A 16,714-nucleotide genomic window follows, 5' to 3' on the forward strand; every position below is an offset into this window, starting at 1 on the left:
TTTGGCTATGTATGTTAACTCTCTTTTCAGCCACCAGGTTCCAGATGCCAGCATGATGCCTACCAGACTTCCCTGGACTGACGACCCCACCAATGTGTCCTGGAGCTCTGCTTCCCCAGAGGCCCACCCGACTAGGGAAAGAGAGAGGCAGGCTGGGAGTATGGATCGACCAGTCAACATCCATGTTCGGCGGGGAAGCAATTACAGAAGCCAGACCTCCCACCTTCTACAACCCACGACGACCCTGGGTCCATACTCCCAGAGGGATAGAGGATGGGAAAGGTATCAGGGGAGGGGATGGGATATGGAGATCGGGTTGTGGGAACTGTGTGGAGTTGTACCCCTCTTATCCTATGGTTTTGTTAATGTCTCCTTTCTTAAATAAATAAAAAATAAAATAAATAAATTAAAAAAATTGTTCTGGAGATTAGTATGCCTGTAAGTAACTTGAAAAGGTGTTGGTTTTTAGTTTGTTTGTTTCTGTTTAAAAACAAACAGTCCAGAATAATCAACAACTGAGAAGCATGTCAAAAAGTACAATGCCATTCAAATATATGGGAGGAAAAAAAGACTAGAAGACCAGTAATTCAGAGTACTAATGCAAAATTTTTTACATTAACTTGATTACTTACTGCAGATCGATCCAGGAAGAACTGGTGAAACTCAAGGAAGACACGTCGTGTCTCCTTGGAGTTGGTCTGTTTATACAGGTCTGAATAGAGATAGCAGAGCTAGAATAGAGAAAGAAATGAATTGAGAAACGATGAAATCTGCTGTATTCTCGCAAATGGTAAAGTTCAAAACAGGTAGGCCACCATAAATAATGCAGTTATTAAAATGGCCAAGACCCCCCCCTCAAAAAAAAAAAAAGAAAAGAAAAACATTTTACTGGGAAATAAAAGTGTCTATGTGAGTTCTGGACACATAGGTACAATTTAGGATGCCCGCCTGATAGGTGTGTGCATACCAATCCTAACATCAACTTAGGTTTTCACATACGAGTAAATCTTTTAAAATTAGTAACATTTTTACTCACTATCTATTGCTTTTGCAAGAGTAAAATTTTTTAACATATTTATTCCTTTTTGTTGTCCTTGTCTTTTTATTGTTGTAGTTATTGTAGTTGTTGTTTAGATAGAGAGAAATGAAGAGAGGAAGGGAAGACAGAGTGGGGGAGAGAAAGACAGACACCTGCAGACCTGCTTCACCGTTTATGAAGCGACTCCCCTGCAGGTGGGGAGTCGGGGGGTTCGAACTGGGATCCTTATGCTGGTCCTTGTAATTTGCGCCACCTGCGCTTAACCCGCTGCGCTATCACCCGACTTCCAAGAGTGAAATGTTTTATGATACATATGAATCAGTATAAGAACCCTGAAGTAGCAAGATCAAAATGCATTACCAAAGCTGCAGGGTCAAACTGTGAGACTACATGGTGTAAGAAAACAGCCAAGTGAGCAGGACGTGACTTCAGCAGTTCAACGCTCTGGAAACAGCTGCACTGGCCATTGATCTAGAAGAAATGACTACACATCAACAACTCCGATACAAAAAGCAAAATGCACCGTAAATTTCACTGATCACAAATATCCAAGTTTCACTTTGACCTACTCTAACAAAACTAAAGATTTAAAAAGATTTCACAAGAATGTATTAGTATCATAGGCTATGGAATATTTTTCTCTGAAAATTAATCTCTTAGGAATAGATAAAAAGAAAAACCATTCTAGAGAACTCAAGTTTACAAGGTTGGCAAGATGAGATGTCTACAAATCAGTATGCAAAGGAGAATCTAGCAACACTTGTATACTGTAGGCTTTAGCCTAATAATGAAATAATTGTCTTCTCTTGAGCTAATTGCAAAAATGGTAATAGGAAATGGAGCTGTAAAACAACTCCTAGAGTAATTGTGTATTTCCTAAATGCACCGGCCAGAGAAAACAGTAACAGTTCAACTGATAGAATCAAAACTTCCAAACTAAGTCCAGCAATATAGAAGAAATATATGTTGTGACCAATTGAGGTTTATTAAAGAAATGCAGGTGTTCAGTACTAGGAATTACCTATTTTAAAAGCAACATCTTATCTTTTGGTCAAAACTAAAATAACCAATTAACCAGTTAATAGAGTTCTAAGATTTAGCTTCGAAGTCTCAGAAACATTATTTCAATTCCTAGAAAGTGTTAATTTTTATAAGAAATCAAACATATCATAAAATTGATTTTTTTTTTAAAGAAAAAGTCACCCTTGCCTGTTCATGCTCAGCACCAAAGTCATCATCCTCTGCTCCAATAATATGGGGAGCCACCCGAGTTGCAGGACTCCCGCTAAGTGAGTGAGCGTCCTGCAAATGGAAAGAGAATAGAGCAATTACCTGGCAGAAAAGTTCGGAAAAAGGAAAAAAAAAAAAAAAGCTAAAGCATCAAAGAGACATAGCTCACTAAATCATTACGGTTTCTTTCTGATATTTTCTTACAGTGCTTTATTTTCAATGCAGTGGTTCTCAAGTCTTCAGAATCATGAACCACAATAGTACTGACTGCTGGGCAAGGGAGAGGGAACGACAGCGACAGGGGAGTCCTCAGGAAAGTAATGAACGAATGCCCTTTCCTCACTAGGCATATAACTATATGATTCAACTCACTTTCTGTGTGCTCCATTTATGACTTCACACACATTGAGAATTTAGAATTAAGACTGGTTTGTTAACTACATTAAAGTGTGATTTAAAAAAGTGAAGGAAGACAAGACAAAGAAAGAATGAGAGCAGAAATTAGACAGTTAAGCAGAGGTTAACATGCAGATTTCTATTTAGATCATGATTAAAAGCTGTTTTCAACATTTTCATATTTAATTCCAAACTGTTCTGAGGGCACAATGTACGATTTTTCAGTGTGGGCTCATACTGCTGACATTTCAGGTGAGATAAGTCTTTGCTGTGGGGGCCGCCAGTGTATTTGATATGTGTGCTCAACCAGATGTGGCACCAGCCAGCCGCTGCAGTGTATTATAAGCAGCATCTTTGGCCACTACCCACCCACTAGATACCAGCAACAGACTCCCAGTCACCGCAGTCAAAAATGTTTCCAGACTCTGCCAAATGTCCCCTGGGGGACAAAATCACTCCTGGTTAAAAATCACTGGCATAATGCAATACAATTTTCAAGTAGTCACAGAAATGCTGCCATAGAAACAAAGATAACAGAACTGCAAAATTCAATTGCGGGCTGGCAGGTCTCACTCGAGTGATAGCTCATCTATCTCCAACTCATACCAGTCAAATTTGGCATGAATAAGATAATGCAAGGGTAATAATATACAATGTAGAAAATGTAATGCCTGAAAACCGTAACTAAATTCCAAGACCACACAGCTTTAAGAAAAATAAATTATTTTGAATCAGTGGGTTTGGCTTAAATCTGACAGCCTGTGAAACATGCAGCTCCTGGAGTTGAGTCGAGTATGGGCCCTGATGGCTTTGCAGTCCTTCCTGGTAGCGAGTAAGACATGCAAAGGGTCTCCAATACGTACGTCAACATAGTTTTCCACCTTTACAAGTATGAGACACTTTGTGTTTGCCTCTCTCAAATCTAATCCTGTCACTTTAAACACTTTTTAAAAAAAATTTTATTTTTTATTTTACTTATAAAAAGGAAACACTGACAAAACCATAGAATAACAGGGGTACAACTCCACACAATTCCCACCACCAGAACTTCATGTCCCATCCCCTCCCCTGACAGCTTTCCTATTCTCTATCCCTCTGGGAGTATGGACCCTTAAACACTTTAAAAAAAAAAAACAAGGACAGGCTAAATTTTTACAAGACAGATGAAACAACAATTTGTCTAGAGTAGTTAAATAACTTTTGATTTTATCACTGATTTTATGTCCCTGATTTTCAACACCAAACTGATGCATCACAATACTTGGATAAACTTTTAATTAGTAATCTATGTAAAAGTACTTAATTAGGACTATGTAAAGTCCAATAATTATACTTCATATTATTTTCCCGAAGAACATGAATAGACATTTATTCTTAACATTTTCATAAAACCATCATCACAACAGCCAAAAGGTCAAAACAACCAAGTATTCATTGACAGGTGAATGGATAAACAAAATTTGGTGTAAAAATAAACAGGCTGTTATTCAGATTGAAAACAAAGGATGTTCTGGTGTGTGTTACTACACAGATAATCCCTGAAGACATGCTAAATTTGCCCTAACAGGTAAATATTGTAGGATTCCATTTATTTTATTTATTTATTTGCCTCTAGGGTTGTTGCTGGGCTCAGTGCCTGCACCGAGAATCCACTGCTCCTGGAGGCCATTTTTTCTCCTTTTTTTGAACTTGTTTTTTTTTTTAATCATTGTTGTGGTTATTATTATTGTTTTTTATTACTGTCGTTGTTGGATAGGACAGAGAGAAATGAAGAGAGGAAGACAGAGAAAGGGAGAGAAAGATAGACACCTGCAGACCTGCTTTACCACCTGTGAAGCGACTCCCCTGCAGGTGGGGAGCCGGGGGCTCGAACTGGGATCCTTACACCAGTGTATGATTCCAGTTATAAGGAGCCCCCAGAGCAGTGAAGTTCACCCAAAGTAGTATAGCAGATGCCAGGAGCTTGGGGAAGAGGACATGGGGAGTTAGTGTGTAACTGATACCAAGAGGAAAAGTTCTTTCTAAATAATATTTACTTATTGCAGAGAAACTGAGATGGAAGGGGGAGAGAGAGACACTTGCTGCATTGCTTTATTGCTTCAGAAACTTCCATGCTGCAAGTAGGGACCAGAGGCTGGAACCTGAATCCATGTACATGGTAGCATACACACTCAGCCAGGTGTGAAACCAGGCAGACCCTTAAAAAAAAATTGAGAGATGTGGGACCAGGTGGTGGTGCACCTGGTCGAGCGCACGTATTACAATGCACAAGGGCCCAGGTTTGAGTCCCCAGCCCCCACCTGCAGGGGGAAAGCTTTGTAGTGGTGAAGCAGTGCTGCAGGTGTCTCTCTGTCTCTCTCCCCCTCTACCACCCTCTCCCCTCTTGATTTCTGGCTGTCTCTATCCAACAGATAAAGATTTTTTAAAACAAAGTTTTTTTAAAAAAAGTTCTAGAGATTTACATTGATACTGACTGCGCAATAATTCGATGTGAACTTAATGCCAATAAACTGCTTATTTAAACCACGGTAAAATCGTAAATTTTATGTTAGTTATACTGTGCTATGACAACAAATAACATTAAATCAAAACTAATGGCACTAACTACAGATTAACTGTCCTTTACTGAAGGAAAATACATTAATAAATGTATGCTTTCACTTAAGAAATATTTATGGAAAGTATACAAAGATCACTTACATCTATCACTTAAATATGAAGAAAGTGTTATCATTTCATGGAATAGTACTCACAGTTTCCTGAATTATTTCACTTTTTTCTTGGATTTCTTCTGGATAAATTCTATCTTTCAGGCCAGTCTTGGGACTCTAATGGGGAACAGCAGGAGATGACATTCACTTCATTTCAACAAACAGGCCCACCAAAACAAGATAAGGAAAATGCAATAAAAAAAAATGTCCTGTAAATTTCACATTTACATTTGAAACTGCCAAAAACTTTCAAAGAATATAAAAAAAACTTTGAATTTTTCTGACTTTTGCAAGTCATTTTTTTCATGTTTTACTTCCCCAGGACCAAAAGCTAACTTCCACCCAGTACCTCTAAAATGATACATTACACCTTTCAAACATATTATATGTCAAATAAAAAATCTGTATTCTCTAACTTTTTTCTATCCCCCTATATCTCAAACTGTTCTTTTTATCCAAATGCATTTTGACCTACTAATACGAGTACAATGCATATGATTTTTTTCCTGTTACTACCTCATTTGAAACTGACATGAATTTTTATTAAGTCAGCATATGTTTGAGATAACCTAATATAAAATGACAACTACGTGATATGCAAAAGTTTAATTTTGGGAAATGAACATCTCAAAGCAACAAGAGCTTCTTCAGAATAGTTGGAAATGAAGAATCTACAAGATTTTTGTGTAAATTCCAGTAGAGAAAATATATTCTAACTACACTTATACTAAGATAAAGAAAAGAGTAGTTTCAAATATAAGCAAATCCCACTTTGGAGAAATAGATGACTTTGTACAAGAAATCAAATAATAAAGTTAGAGGTTATCTTGGCACATTAAAAAAAAAAAAAACTGTCAAAGATAGTAGAGAACCAGGTTAAAAGAACAGTTAAGAAAAACTGTGTGTGAGGGGAACGCCCTAGTGGACAAAGGAGAGGAAAATTAGTGACTGCAATAGAATAAAACATAACTAAGGAGCCGGGTGGTGGCACACCTGGTTGAGTGCACATGTTACAATGCACAAGGACCGGGGTTCAACCTGGTTGAGTGCACATGTTACAATGTACAAGGACCGGGGTTCAAGCCCCCCGCCCCCCACCTGCTAGAGGAAAGGAGAAAAGCCTCACAAGTGGTGAAGCAGGTGTCTCTGTCTCTCTCCCTCTCTATATTCCCCTTCCTATTTCTAGCTATCTCTAGCAAATAAATAAAGATCAAAAACAACAACAACAACAAACTAAATAAGTCAAAGTCTCTAAATTCAAGCTATTACATATACACCCCTTCACACACCAATTCACAATCATGTGTATGTATATCCTCACCATGGTGACTTAAGAGCATTAGAAGACGCTTCAGTACTAGGGTTTTGTTTTGTTTTCTTTTTTTACTTATTTTATTTTAAAGATTTTATTTATTCATGAGGAAGATAGGAGGAGAAAGAGCCAGACATCACTCTGGTAACATGTGCTGCCAGGGAATGAACTCGGGACCTCATGCTTAAAAATCCAATGCTTTATCCACTGCACCACCTCCCGGACCACTGTTTGTTTTCTATTCACTCTCACTATCTCTCAGCCTCTCTGTCTCTATCTATAGTAATAATAATTTTTAGAGATTATTTTTATTTTAAAGGATTGTTTTTAATAGTAATATTTTTAAGAGATATAAAACTAATTCTCCAAAATAGGCTGACAATTTAAGGCTGTATCCTGATTCAAATAAACTAACTGCAAACAAAAAGTTCACTACCACTGAAATAATTAGAATATTCTGACTGTATATTAAGGAAATATTAATTTTTAAGGTTTGAAAGTGATACTGTAACTATATCTGTAAGCCTCTTCTTCTCTTAAAGAGGTTTAATAATAAAATAGTGTCTTGGATTTGTGAAAATAATCATGTGTTCTGGAAGTTGTAAGGAATGGGGGACAGAGACGACAGAAGTGTGAGCACATGCCGAGGACTGAGGCTGGATAAACGAGCACATGAGCAGGGTCCTTCTTCTCGCCCTTGATTTTTGAATAATGTAGAAACGAGTCTAAATTATCAGTCACAAACCGAAGTCAGAGAGGCAGCTGTCCTGAATTTTAGTGGTCAGTCTGCTTCTCTTCTAAGAAGTAGGTAGAATATGTGAGTAAGCTCTCTTTGAGGAGACCAGAAGCAGGGAACTTGTGCGATGGCAGTATCTATCACACATAGCACGAGATCAGTGTCTAAAAAGGCGGGGAGAACCTGTGCAGGCTCTGGCAACACATCTCCTCAAAAGGAAAGAAGGATACAGACAAGACTGGCTTGGCCCCTGCATATTAGAAGTCATGCAGCTTTCAATGATTTTATACTTGCATGGGGTGGGGGTTAAAAGCACTGATTCAAATGACGAGCGGTTGGTTGGTTTTTACAATTCCGATATAGTACAAGTGAGGATGACAGAACTCCATGCACTAAGAACAGCACATCATAATCTCCAAGTGACACTTGCAGAAATGAAACGTGCCTATTGAGAATTTGGATACGACCAGTATCAGCTGCATATCATCTCTCACCTGGTCGCCACTGTGTCTACTTCTTTATTTGGCCTGAGCTTCCTCTTCTATATATTGCTGGTGGTAGTAATGTTGTCGTGAATGGCTCAGAGGAGAAGAGAAGATTGGATCAGGAAGAAAAATGGGGCAATTATGTATAAATGTAGACAGTTGTAGAGATGATGGCTGGCCCATCTAGTGGCTTGCAGTGGGGCAACTAAAGATTCAGAGCCCTGGTGGTAGGAATGGAGTGGAATGGAGTGATATGTAATTTTGTAAATCAATATTAAATCACTAATAAAATTTTTTTTAAAGGAAAAAGGTAATAAAAAATAATATGGTTATATTGCTTTTTCAAGACTATTATGAGTTAACGGTCAGACAGTAGTGCAGCCAGTGGTACGCACACATTATCACGTGCAAGGACCTGAATTCAAATATTCCATTTCCAGTTGAGCTTCATGAGTGGTAAAGCAGTGCTACAACTGTCTGTCTGTTTCTTTTCTGTCCACCCACCGCTGTCTCTCCCTCTTTTTTTTTCTCTGCCCTATCAAATAAAAATGAAAACATTAAAAAAGAAAAAGTGGTTGCCAGGAGATGTGGGTTTGTCCTGCAGGCACCAAGCCCTAACAATAACCCTTGTGGCAATAAGTGTGTATGTGTGTGTGTGTCTGTGTTTATTCAACAAATGGTAACAATTAACCACTCGTGTGTGTGTGTGTGTGTGTGTGTGTGTGTGTGTGTGTGTGTATTCAACAAATGGTAACAATTAACCACTCAATATGCATTTGTTATGTTCCTATTAAACCAATCAATCTTCTTTCTTACAAATGTATCTGTACTCCAATTAATTTCCACACTGGCATTTTCTGATGTGTCTCTTCAGCAAGCATGATAAACACCAAACTACTCATTCTGTTGTTCATTAGGATAGCTATTAGACACCAATTACATGCCAAGTAGCCTTGATTCACTGTAATGCCTGTTTCTACACTCATCAATTCAACCTTTATTTTTCAAAAGATAGTTCTAATGGGCAGTTACAACATGATATAATTTACAGATTAGTCACAGTGGTAAGTAGGATCAGGGACACATTTTGTTTAGCTATTATTATTCAACTGCACATAACTATATGAGTGACATTCATTAATCAAGACTACAGATGCTACAAGCATTGATTCTCATTTTCAAACTAATCTACCTGAAAAGAGTAACAAGCAAAATGAAACTATGTTTTCTAAATAGTATCTAAATAGGCACCTAATTACATTGTGGTAATTTTAGTATGGAAACTATGCTCTAAGTAGATGTTATCTTATAATCTCCATGTTTGTCTTAAAAATGAAAAAAGCCTGCTTCATCATGAATTATTTCACTAGACCTGGCTAAGTTCTCTAGAGAGGGCCACTACCACAATAAGAACTTACAGAATTGGCTGTTGTTACTATTTTAGTATTGTCACAAAAGTTAAGTATTACATACCCTGGAAAGCTGATTTTTAGATGGATTTTACTTTTTTTTCAATCTGTGATATGTCATTTATTTTGTACAAAGTGACTATTATATTTTAATTATACACAACCATCTAAAATATAGTTATTAGTAAATCTTGTGCTTTAGGACTTTATTGTTGTTAAATATTCTCAACTTATTTATTATCTATTTTTTGTAGAAAACAGGATGTACAGCAACTTATTTATTTTTTAAAAAGTATCAGATAAAGACATAAATTTAGAGTCTGGTTTCTTTAAGTAGCATTGCTCTCACTGAGCAGTTGGAGAAATAATGTACAATATAAGCATGGTATGGTGAATTATAGAGACTTTCAAAGATAAGAATAAAACCATTAAGGTTTTTTTTTTTTTTTTCCTCCTCCAGGGTTATTGCTGGGCTCGGTGCCTGCACCATGAATCCACCGCTCCTGGAGGCCATTTTTTTTTCCCCCTTTTGTTGCCCTTGTTGTAGCTTCGTTGTGGTTATTATTATTGCCCTTGTTGACGCAATTCGTTGTTGGATAGGACAGAGAGAAATGGAGAGAGGAGGGGAAGACAGAGAAGGGGAGAGAAAGATAGACACCTGCAGACCTGCTTCACCGCCTGTGAAGCGACTCCCCTGCAGGTGGGGAGCCCGGGGCTCGAACCGGGATCCTTACGCCGGTCCCTGCGCTTTGCACCACATGCGCTTAACCCACTGCGCCACCACCCGACCCCCCCATTAAGGTTTTAATGTTAAGAATGATATGGACAGATCTCATCAACTTGAGAGGTAGAATTGTTTTTTGTTGTTGTTGTTTGTTTCTATAACCCACAAAACACTCATTATATCAAGCTACATAGAAGTATGTAAGAAATAATTAATTTTTTAAATTAAGAGTATTTATATTAGTGAATATATTAATGTCTTAAAATTTAAGAAAGAATAATTACTCATGAAAAGTGAGAAATGATCATTTTAAAACATTCAGATACAAGAACTTAAGGGTCTTATAAAGAATAAAGCATTAGTTTTAAAGTAAAAATATATGTCTAAGAACAGAGATAAAGACATAAACCAAGTATTCCACTACTGGCCAGATCTATTTTGTAAGGGAATCTCTGATATTTTCATGTTACTGGATTCATGTTGACTTTTATTCTATTAATTGAGAGTGCTTTAAATAGTTACTGCATTTTACAAAGTACTCTTTTTATGGTTCTGACATAGTGAAGAAAAAATGCAGTTCTTTTCATCTGGGGACTCAGGTCTGCAAGTTCAGAGCTCTAATAGCCTGAGTGATATCTCAGACCCCTGAAGCATAGATTTAACTGCATTGTTTTTCATAGTACAAGAAAAAAATCCAAATATTTTATTTATGTCCTTTGTTCTGAATTCCTCCAGTCTGTCAGGCTTTGGGAACATACATAAAGTCAAGTATGACAGTCCCTGTGTACTTAAGAAATATTCCACCTAGTGGTAGAGACAAAGGATTAAATCAGAGAAGCAGCAGCACTGAGTCAGAAGGAATCTAAGAAGGATCACCAACGCAGCACCGCTCCCCAATTAAAGCGCTCTCTAATATAACCTCTAATCAAGCCATTCACAACCAGAACAGACCAGTACAATTATCATTACTTTTCCAAAATCTGAAAAGCATTTTCTTGACTCTAACTTTTGTTTATATTTAGAGGGGTGGTATTTTGGAGTTGGTAGAGGTGGGTCACTTATACATAAGTTTAATAAGTATGGTCTCAGTTTTTTCTTTCATGAAGCTATATATAGTTATAACTACTCTATAAAGCTGTTAGGAGAAATAACAAAGGAATTGCTGAAACACTTATTAGAACATAAGGCAAGTGTGTCCAATATATCAACTACTCCAGTGTTTTGAGTCAATACTGTGTTTTCCTTAAAACCTTTAGCCTAAAAATACTATCACTATCTTTTTAAAAAATCCTCGGGGGCCGGGTGCTACCAACTGTGTTAAACGCACATGGTGCAAGGTGCAGGGACTGGACCAGAGTTAATGATCCCAGTTTGAGCCCCCGATTCCTCACCTGCAGGGGAGGCACTTCACAAGTGGTGAAGCAGGTCTGCAGGCTTCTGTCTCTCCCTGCCATACCCCCCTTCTCCTCTGGTCTTCCCCTCCTCTCTCGATTTCTCTCTGTCCTATCCAACACCAACAACAGCAATGGCAAAAATAATAACAAAAGCAACAAGGGCAACAAAATGGGGAAAATGGCCTCCAGGAACAGTGGATTCATAGTGCAGGCACTGAGTCCCAGCAATAACTCTAGAGGCAAAAAAGAAAAAAAGAAAAGGAAAAAAAGTCCTCAAAGTTTCTTAGTAAAAGGAAATGAGTTTAAATTGTATTAATTAATTGGGGTTAAACCCTCAAAAGTTTGCCAGAATGTCTTAGACAAGTGGTTTCCAGCTTATTTTTTTCACCTGAAGTGAAAGTTCAGTTTATTGGCATGAAAGTGGATACATAAATATAAATACATATATATGTGTGTGTATACACACACACACAACAGAACCACAAGAAGGAATTTCCTATATTCTACATGTAAAGCACTGTTATTCCACCCACTGCCTTTGTATTTGGGGGAGGAATGTATGATGTTGGTCCTACTCCACTGTACTGATTTCATGACACACATTAAGAACAATGCTTTTGACTACTTTCCTCATCAGTTCTAAAGAAAGCTATCAATACCAAGTAAATTATTATAACTGCATACTGTTCATAATCTATTGCTTAATAATTAAGACTTACCTCAGTTTTTATGTACTATTATTTTGGTGTCAAATCATATTAAGCCTAATTTTTAAATCTTTGTAACAAACATCAATGCTCATCTCACAATTTCTGGGTTAATCAAGAAAACCATACTAAATATGTGCTATTAGCTAAAATCCATCTAACAGGACTAAGACTTTTCTCCTGTGTAATGGCAAAGTGCCTCATGATTCAAGGCTGAGTCACTCTGACCACAAATGGAATATTAACATGCTTTTAAAGATATCAACAGTCAGCCTCCTGGCTCAGTAAGAAAGCAGTGGCATTATTAACTTTTGTACCCACAAACAAGATACCTACTGGGAAAGTCCATCTCAAAAGAGACATTTGGCAGAGGTGTCCAAGAGAAAAAGTGAACTCTAGAACTAAAAGCTCATATACAACAGTGTCCAAAATTTCTGCCCATCAAATTGCTGTATAAAATGATGAAATAATATAAAGCAAGTAGTGAGAAGTCCTCTAACTCACGAAGCTTAAAATAAAATCTCGAGAGTGGGGAGTGAAGGGCAAAAGAAGAGCAAAATGTAGAGTATTGGAGTTGGAGGGACCTGGGAGCCCCCGCCTCCGGACAGTGTGTGGGAGTAGACTATGCCATGGGAGAAAGTATCGGTGCTGTGCTGAGTTGGTTGGTCAGTCAATTCATCTGTCTGATCATGGAATGTTGAAACCATGGAGATGACCCCCCCCAACCCCCATCAGGAAGGAAGGAAGGAAGGAAGGAAGGAAGGAAGGAAGGAAGGAAGGAAGGAAGGAGGGAAAAAAGGTGTAAGTAGAAGATGTGAACTTACATCTGCACTGTCACTGCTGGGCCGGGAAGCATCTCCACTGCTGCAGTCAACTCTGCCTAGTCCATCACCAGAATCTGCTTCTGCCTCACTGCCTGTCAGCGAGTCACCTAAGGATTTGGGGGGTGTAACTACAGTTCCATCCTAAAACAGAAACACATACACATAACCACATTAAAAAACAAACAAACAAACAAAACCCCACTAATTACTGACTGCATAAAGAAGATTTGCACTACAATCTCAATGGAGACTAAAAGTTGGATAGTTGATGTGATTACGAACACTTTAATATATATACACACACATACACACTTTTACTGGGAAAATATACCAATCACATGCTTAACTCATACCAATTAAAAACTGGATGAAAAGAATTTTAAAAGAACGCTTAAAGCACTAAAAGTTAAAAGCATGAGTTACTGGTTCAATAGTTCTAAACAGCATCGCCTTAAGCACAGGGAGAGTGGTATTTTAACAAAGAGAACAAAAGTTCTATCTTCCAAATGGAGCAGGCAGACAAAACACTTTGCTGACTTATACAGTTTACATTTCTTGTCAATTTAGTGAAGATGACTATACTATAACTTCTGCCTAGATGACTTCTACATTTTAGAATTTCAGTACATAGTCATATCTGTGGTAAAATGCTGTGGCATAAATTGCTGTAAGACTTTTAGATCAGGAACCATGTTTTTTACCATTCAGACTAAGAATTCTGTCATTTATCAGTGAGAGCAACAACATGAAACTATCAACACTGATGAGACACACAACTCCAAACTTCAGAGAGCTAATAAGACTGAAAATAATATAAAAATAAATTATGTATAATGCAAAATGCACTGAACTAGGAATTCAGGAGACCTTATAACTACATAATCATGTGTAAATCATTTTCCTAACTATACATGATTTTTTAATATAAATATGGACAAACTAGGCTAGACGAACTCAAGGAGTCTTTTTACATCAATGAACTGTGGCTTGATATTAGACCTAATGCTGGAGAATAACATCAACAACCCTGACTCATTTTTAATATTCTATGTAATTTGTTCAATCTACACTATGAAGTGTAAGCTTTTTGATAGTCCAAATCTGAAGGTTTCATAATATAAATCTGGTTGGCATATAAATGCTAAACTTATTTTACTATGATCATTATCTCCGTAACTTATACCTGTCTAGCACATTTTCTTACTGACAATTTTTATTAAAACAGATTATAAGAGTATAAATGTGTTCTGAGTGCATTAAGCTGAATTTCAATTCTTTGAGCTCCATAACCTCAAATAATTTATTTAATCTTGCTAACCCATTTACTCTGACTTTGTATTTTTTTTTTTTTTTGCCCCCAGGGTTATTGCTGGCGCTGGGTGCCTGCACTACGAATCCACTGCTCCTGGAGGCCATTTTTTCCCTTTTGTTGCCCTTGTTGTTCATTGGCGCTATAGTTACTATTATTGTTGCCATTGTTATTGGATAGGACAGAGAGAAATTGAGAGAGGAAGGGAAGACAGAAAGGGGGGAGAGAAATATAGACATGTGCAGACCTGCTTCACCACCTGTGAAGCGACTCCCCTGCAGGTGAGGAGCCAGGGGCTCAAACCAGGACCCATACGCCAGTCCTAGTGTTTTGCGCCACATGCACTTAACCCGCCGTTCTACCACCCAGCCCCTGACACTGTATTTCATAAGTGCAGATTCAGTCTCAAAATGTAAATATGTGTATCCACATACATTTTAGTAGCCTATTACACCAAAAGAAAATCACTCAATTCTTCTAAAAATTATTACGAAACAAAGAAACACAATATCATGAGCAAGCAATCAAAAGCCTACATTTCTCTTAGATAATTATTTAACATCCTATACAGGATATCCTGCTGGTCTATGCTAGGGGGGAAAAAAACTTAAAAAAAAAAAAAAAAAAGGCAATTGCAACATTCTCTTGACACATTCCCAGAAGAAAATGCTCCTGCAAAAACTTGGGTAGCACTTTGAATAGTGATGCTACCTGAGCAGAGCCTGTGGCTTTGGATAACTGCTCTTGCAGCTGAGGAATGTGTTTCTTGGCCTCTCGGATCTCTTTTAGCAATCTTTGGGTAGGTGTTCGGTTGTAATCTTCCTGCAATGACTGAAAAGTTATAAAAATATTTTGAGAATTAATATCTTATGTCAAGAAGACAGAAAAAGTTCATTCTTAATAGATAAAATGTCTGAGGGTTTTGATTACAATATTGCCGATTATGATTACGAGAGATATCAATTCAGTCTGCCGACTCACGTTTTTCTGGCCTGTAAGCAGCCCCCTTTCTGATTTAGTACCTGTAGCCGTTCCTGCTCTTTCTGCAACATTTTTCTCAGAATATCTACTTTCTGGTTATGAACCACATTGTTTTCCTCCTAGAAAAAGATAAAAGATAAAAGAAAAAAAAAAAAAGAACCAATACAGGGAAAGTGAAGCTAAAACAAACAGTGAAAACAAGACGTATAATGTTATGCTTCACCTTTAATTTTCAATCCCTAGTAAGATTCTCTTTATTTTCAGTAGTTATGCGAACAGGCTTTTTAGACATGACATTTTAAAGCATGAAAGGTTACAGGGAATTTTCAGTCCTTCTATTCCACTTTTATGAGAAAAAAGTACTCAATGCTGATATTAGCTGGAGAGCTGCAGCTGCCTGGAGTATAAAAGAACACGATGCAATGTGCCTTCCCTTCTCTGGAGCTTTACTGTCAATTCCCAGGAATGGCCCAGATCCCCAGTACTTCCTACTATAAACATGGAGATAGCTTCCTAACTCATCTATTACCGTTCTCACTCCTTGTTACACAATTAGGTAACATACAGGTTAGTCTTCCTAAATTCCTGCCATATCATATTTTCTCTAGCTTAAAACAAACAGTTTTTGAGCAAGAAGCCCAGAAGATAGTACAGTGTATTAAGTGATGATCCACTAAGTACAAGGTCTCAAGTTCTATCTATCACTGGCATCACCTGTGCCAGAGTGATGCTCTGGTATTCTGTTCCTCTCTCTCCCTCTCCCCCTAACCCCTCCCCCGCCACACACACACACACACACACACACACACACACACACACACACACACACGTTCGCACGCAGGCATGGGTCTTTAAAACAAAGTAATGGATTTTTACTACCTAATTACATGTAAATTAATCTGGCAGTTGTGATTTTTTGTAATAGTCTTGCTTTTTCACACCCATCTACAATATCCATCCTCAATAGGCCCCAGCAAAACAAGAGTCCAGGCTAATTTCCAAAACTGCTCAGTGTTGTCTTGGTTCTTTACCTCTGTTTATCTACTTCCTGTGTCTGGGCTGCCTTCCTCCCATTACCACCTTTTCAAAATTCAGTTAAATAGTCTCCCATGAAGTCCTTCCTTACCAAAACTGGGTGTGCTTTCTCTGGTCTTAGAATCCTCATACAACTTAATTTTTCCCCTCATAGTGTCCACATTCTGCCTCTGTATTATTGTAAATTGTATGGTCTTGACTCATTCTCAAACAATAAAGTACCTACTGTGTACAAAACTATATTCAGGCACTGGGGACCCCACAATAAACAAAGGTTTTAAAAACCTGTCCTCTTGTGATCTGGTATGTGGCACAGTGGATAAAGCACTGGATTTTCAACCATGAGGTCCTGAGTTCAATCCCTAGCAGCACATGTACCAGAGTGGCATTTGGTTCTTTCTCTCATTCCTATCTTTCTCATG

General features: G+C 37.8%; 1 protein-coding gene across 1 annotated transcript in view; it reads right to left on the reverse strand.

Moving 5' to 3' along the window:
- Positions 1-16,714, reverse strand: part of ARHGEF12 (Rho guanine nucleotide exchange factor 12) — a 151,763-nt gene that overhangs the window by 43,324 nt on the left and 91,725 nt on the right. Inside the window, exons 10-16 of the mRNA XM_060179899.1 lie at positions 15,299-15,376; positions 14,988-15,107; positions 12,968-13,108; positions 5,419-5,493; positions 2,249-2,341; positions 1,400-1,510; positions 633-731 (exon numbers count right to left, since the gene is read on the reverse strand). Of these exons, the coding sequence (XP_060035882.1) occupies positions 633-731; positions 1,400-1,510; positions 2,249-2,341; positions 5,419-5,493; positions 12,968-13,108; positions 14,988-15,107; positions 15,299-15,376 (717 nt within the window). The remainder of the gene's footprint in view (positions 1-632; positions 732-1,399; positions 1,511-2,248; positions 2,342-5,418; positions 5,494-12,967; positions 13,109-14,987; positions 15,108-15,298; positions 15,377-16,714) is intronic.

The sequence above is a fragment of the Erinaceus europaeus genome, chromosome 20, assembly GCF_950295315.1.
Source record: "Erinaceus europaeus chromosome 20, mEriEur2.1, whole genome shotgun sequence".
NCBI classification, from domain to species: Eukaryota; Metazoa; Chordata; class Mammalia; order Eulipotyphla; family Erinaceidae; genus Erinaceus; species Erinaceus europaeus.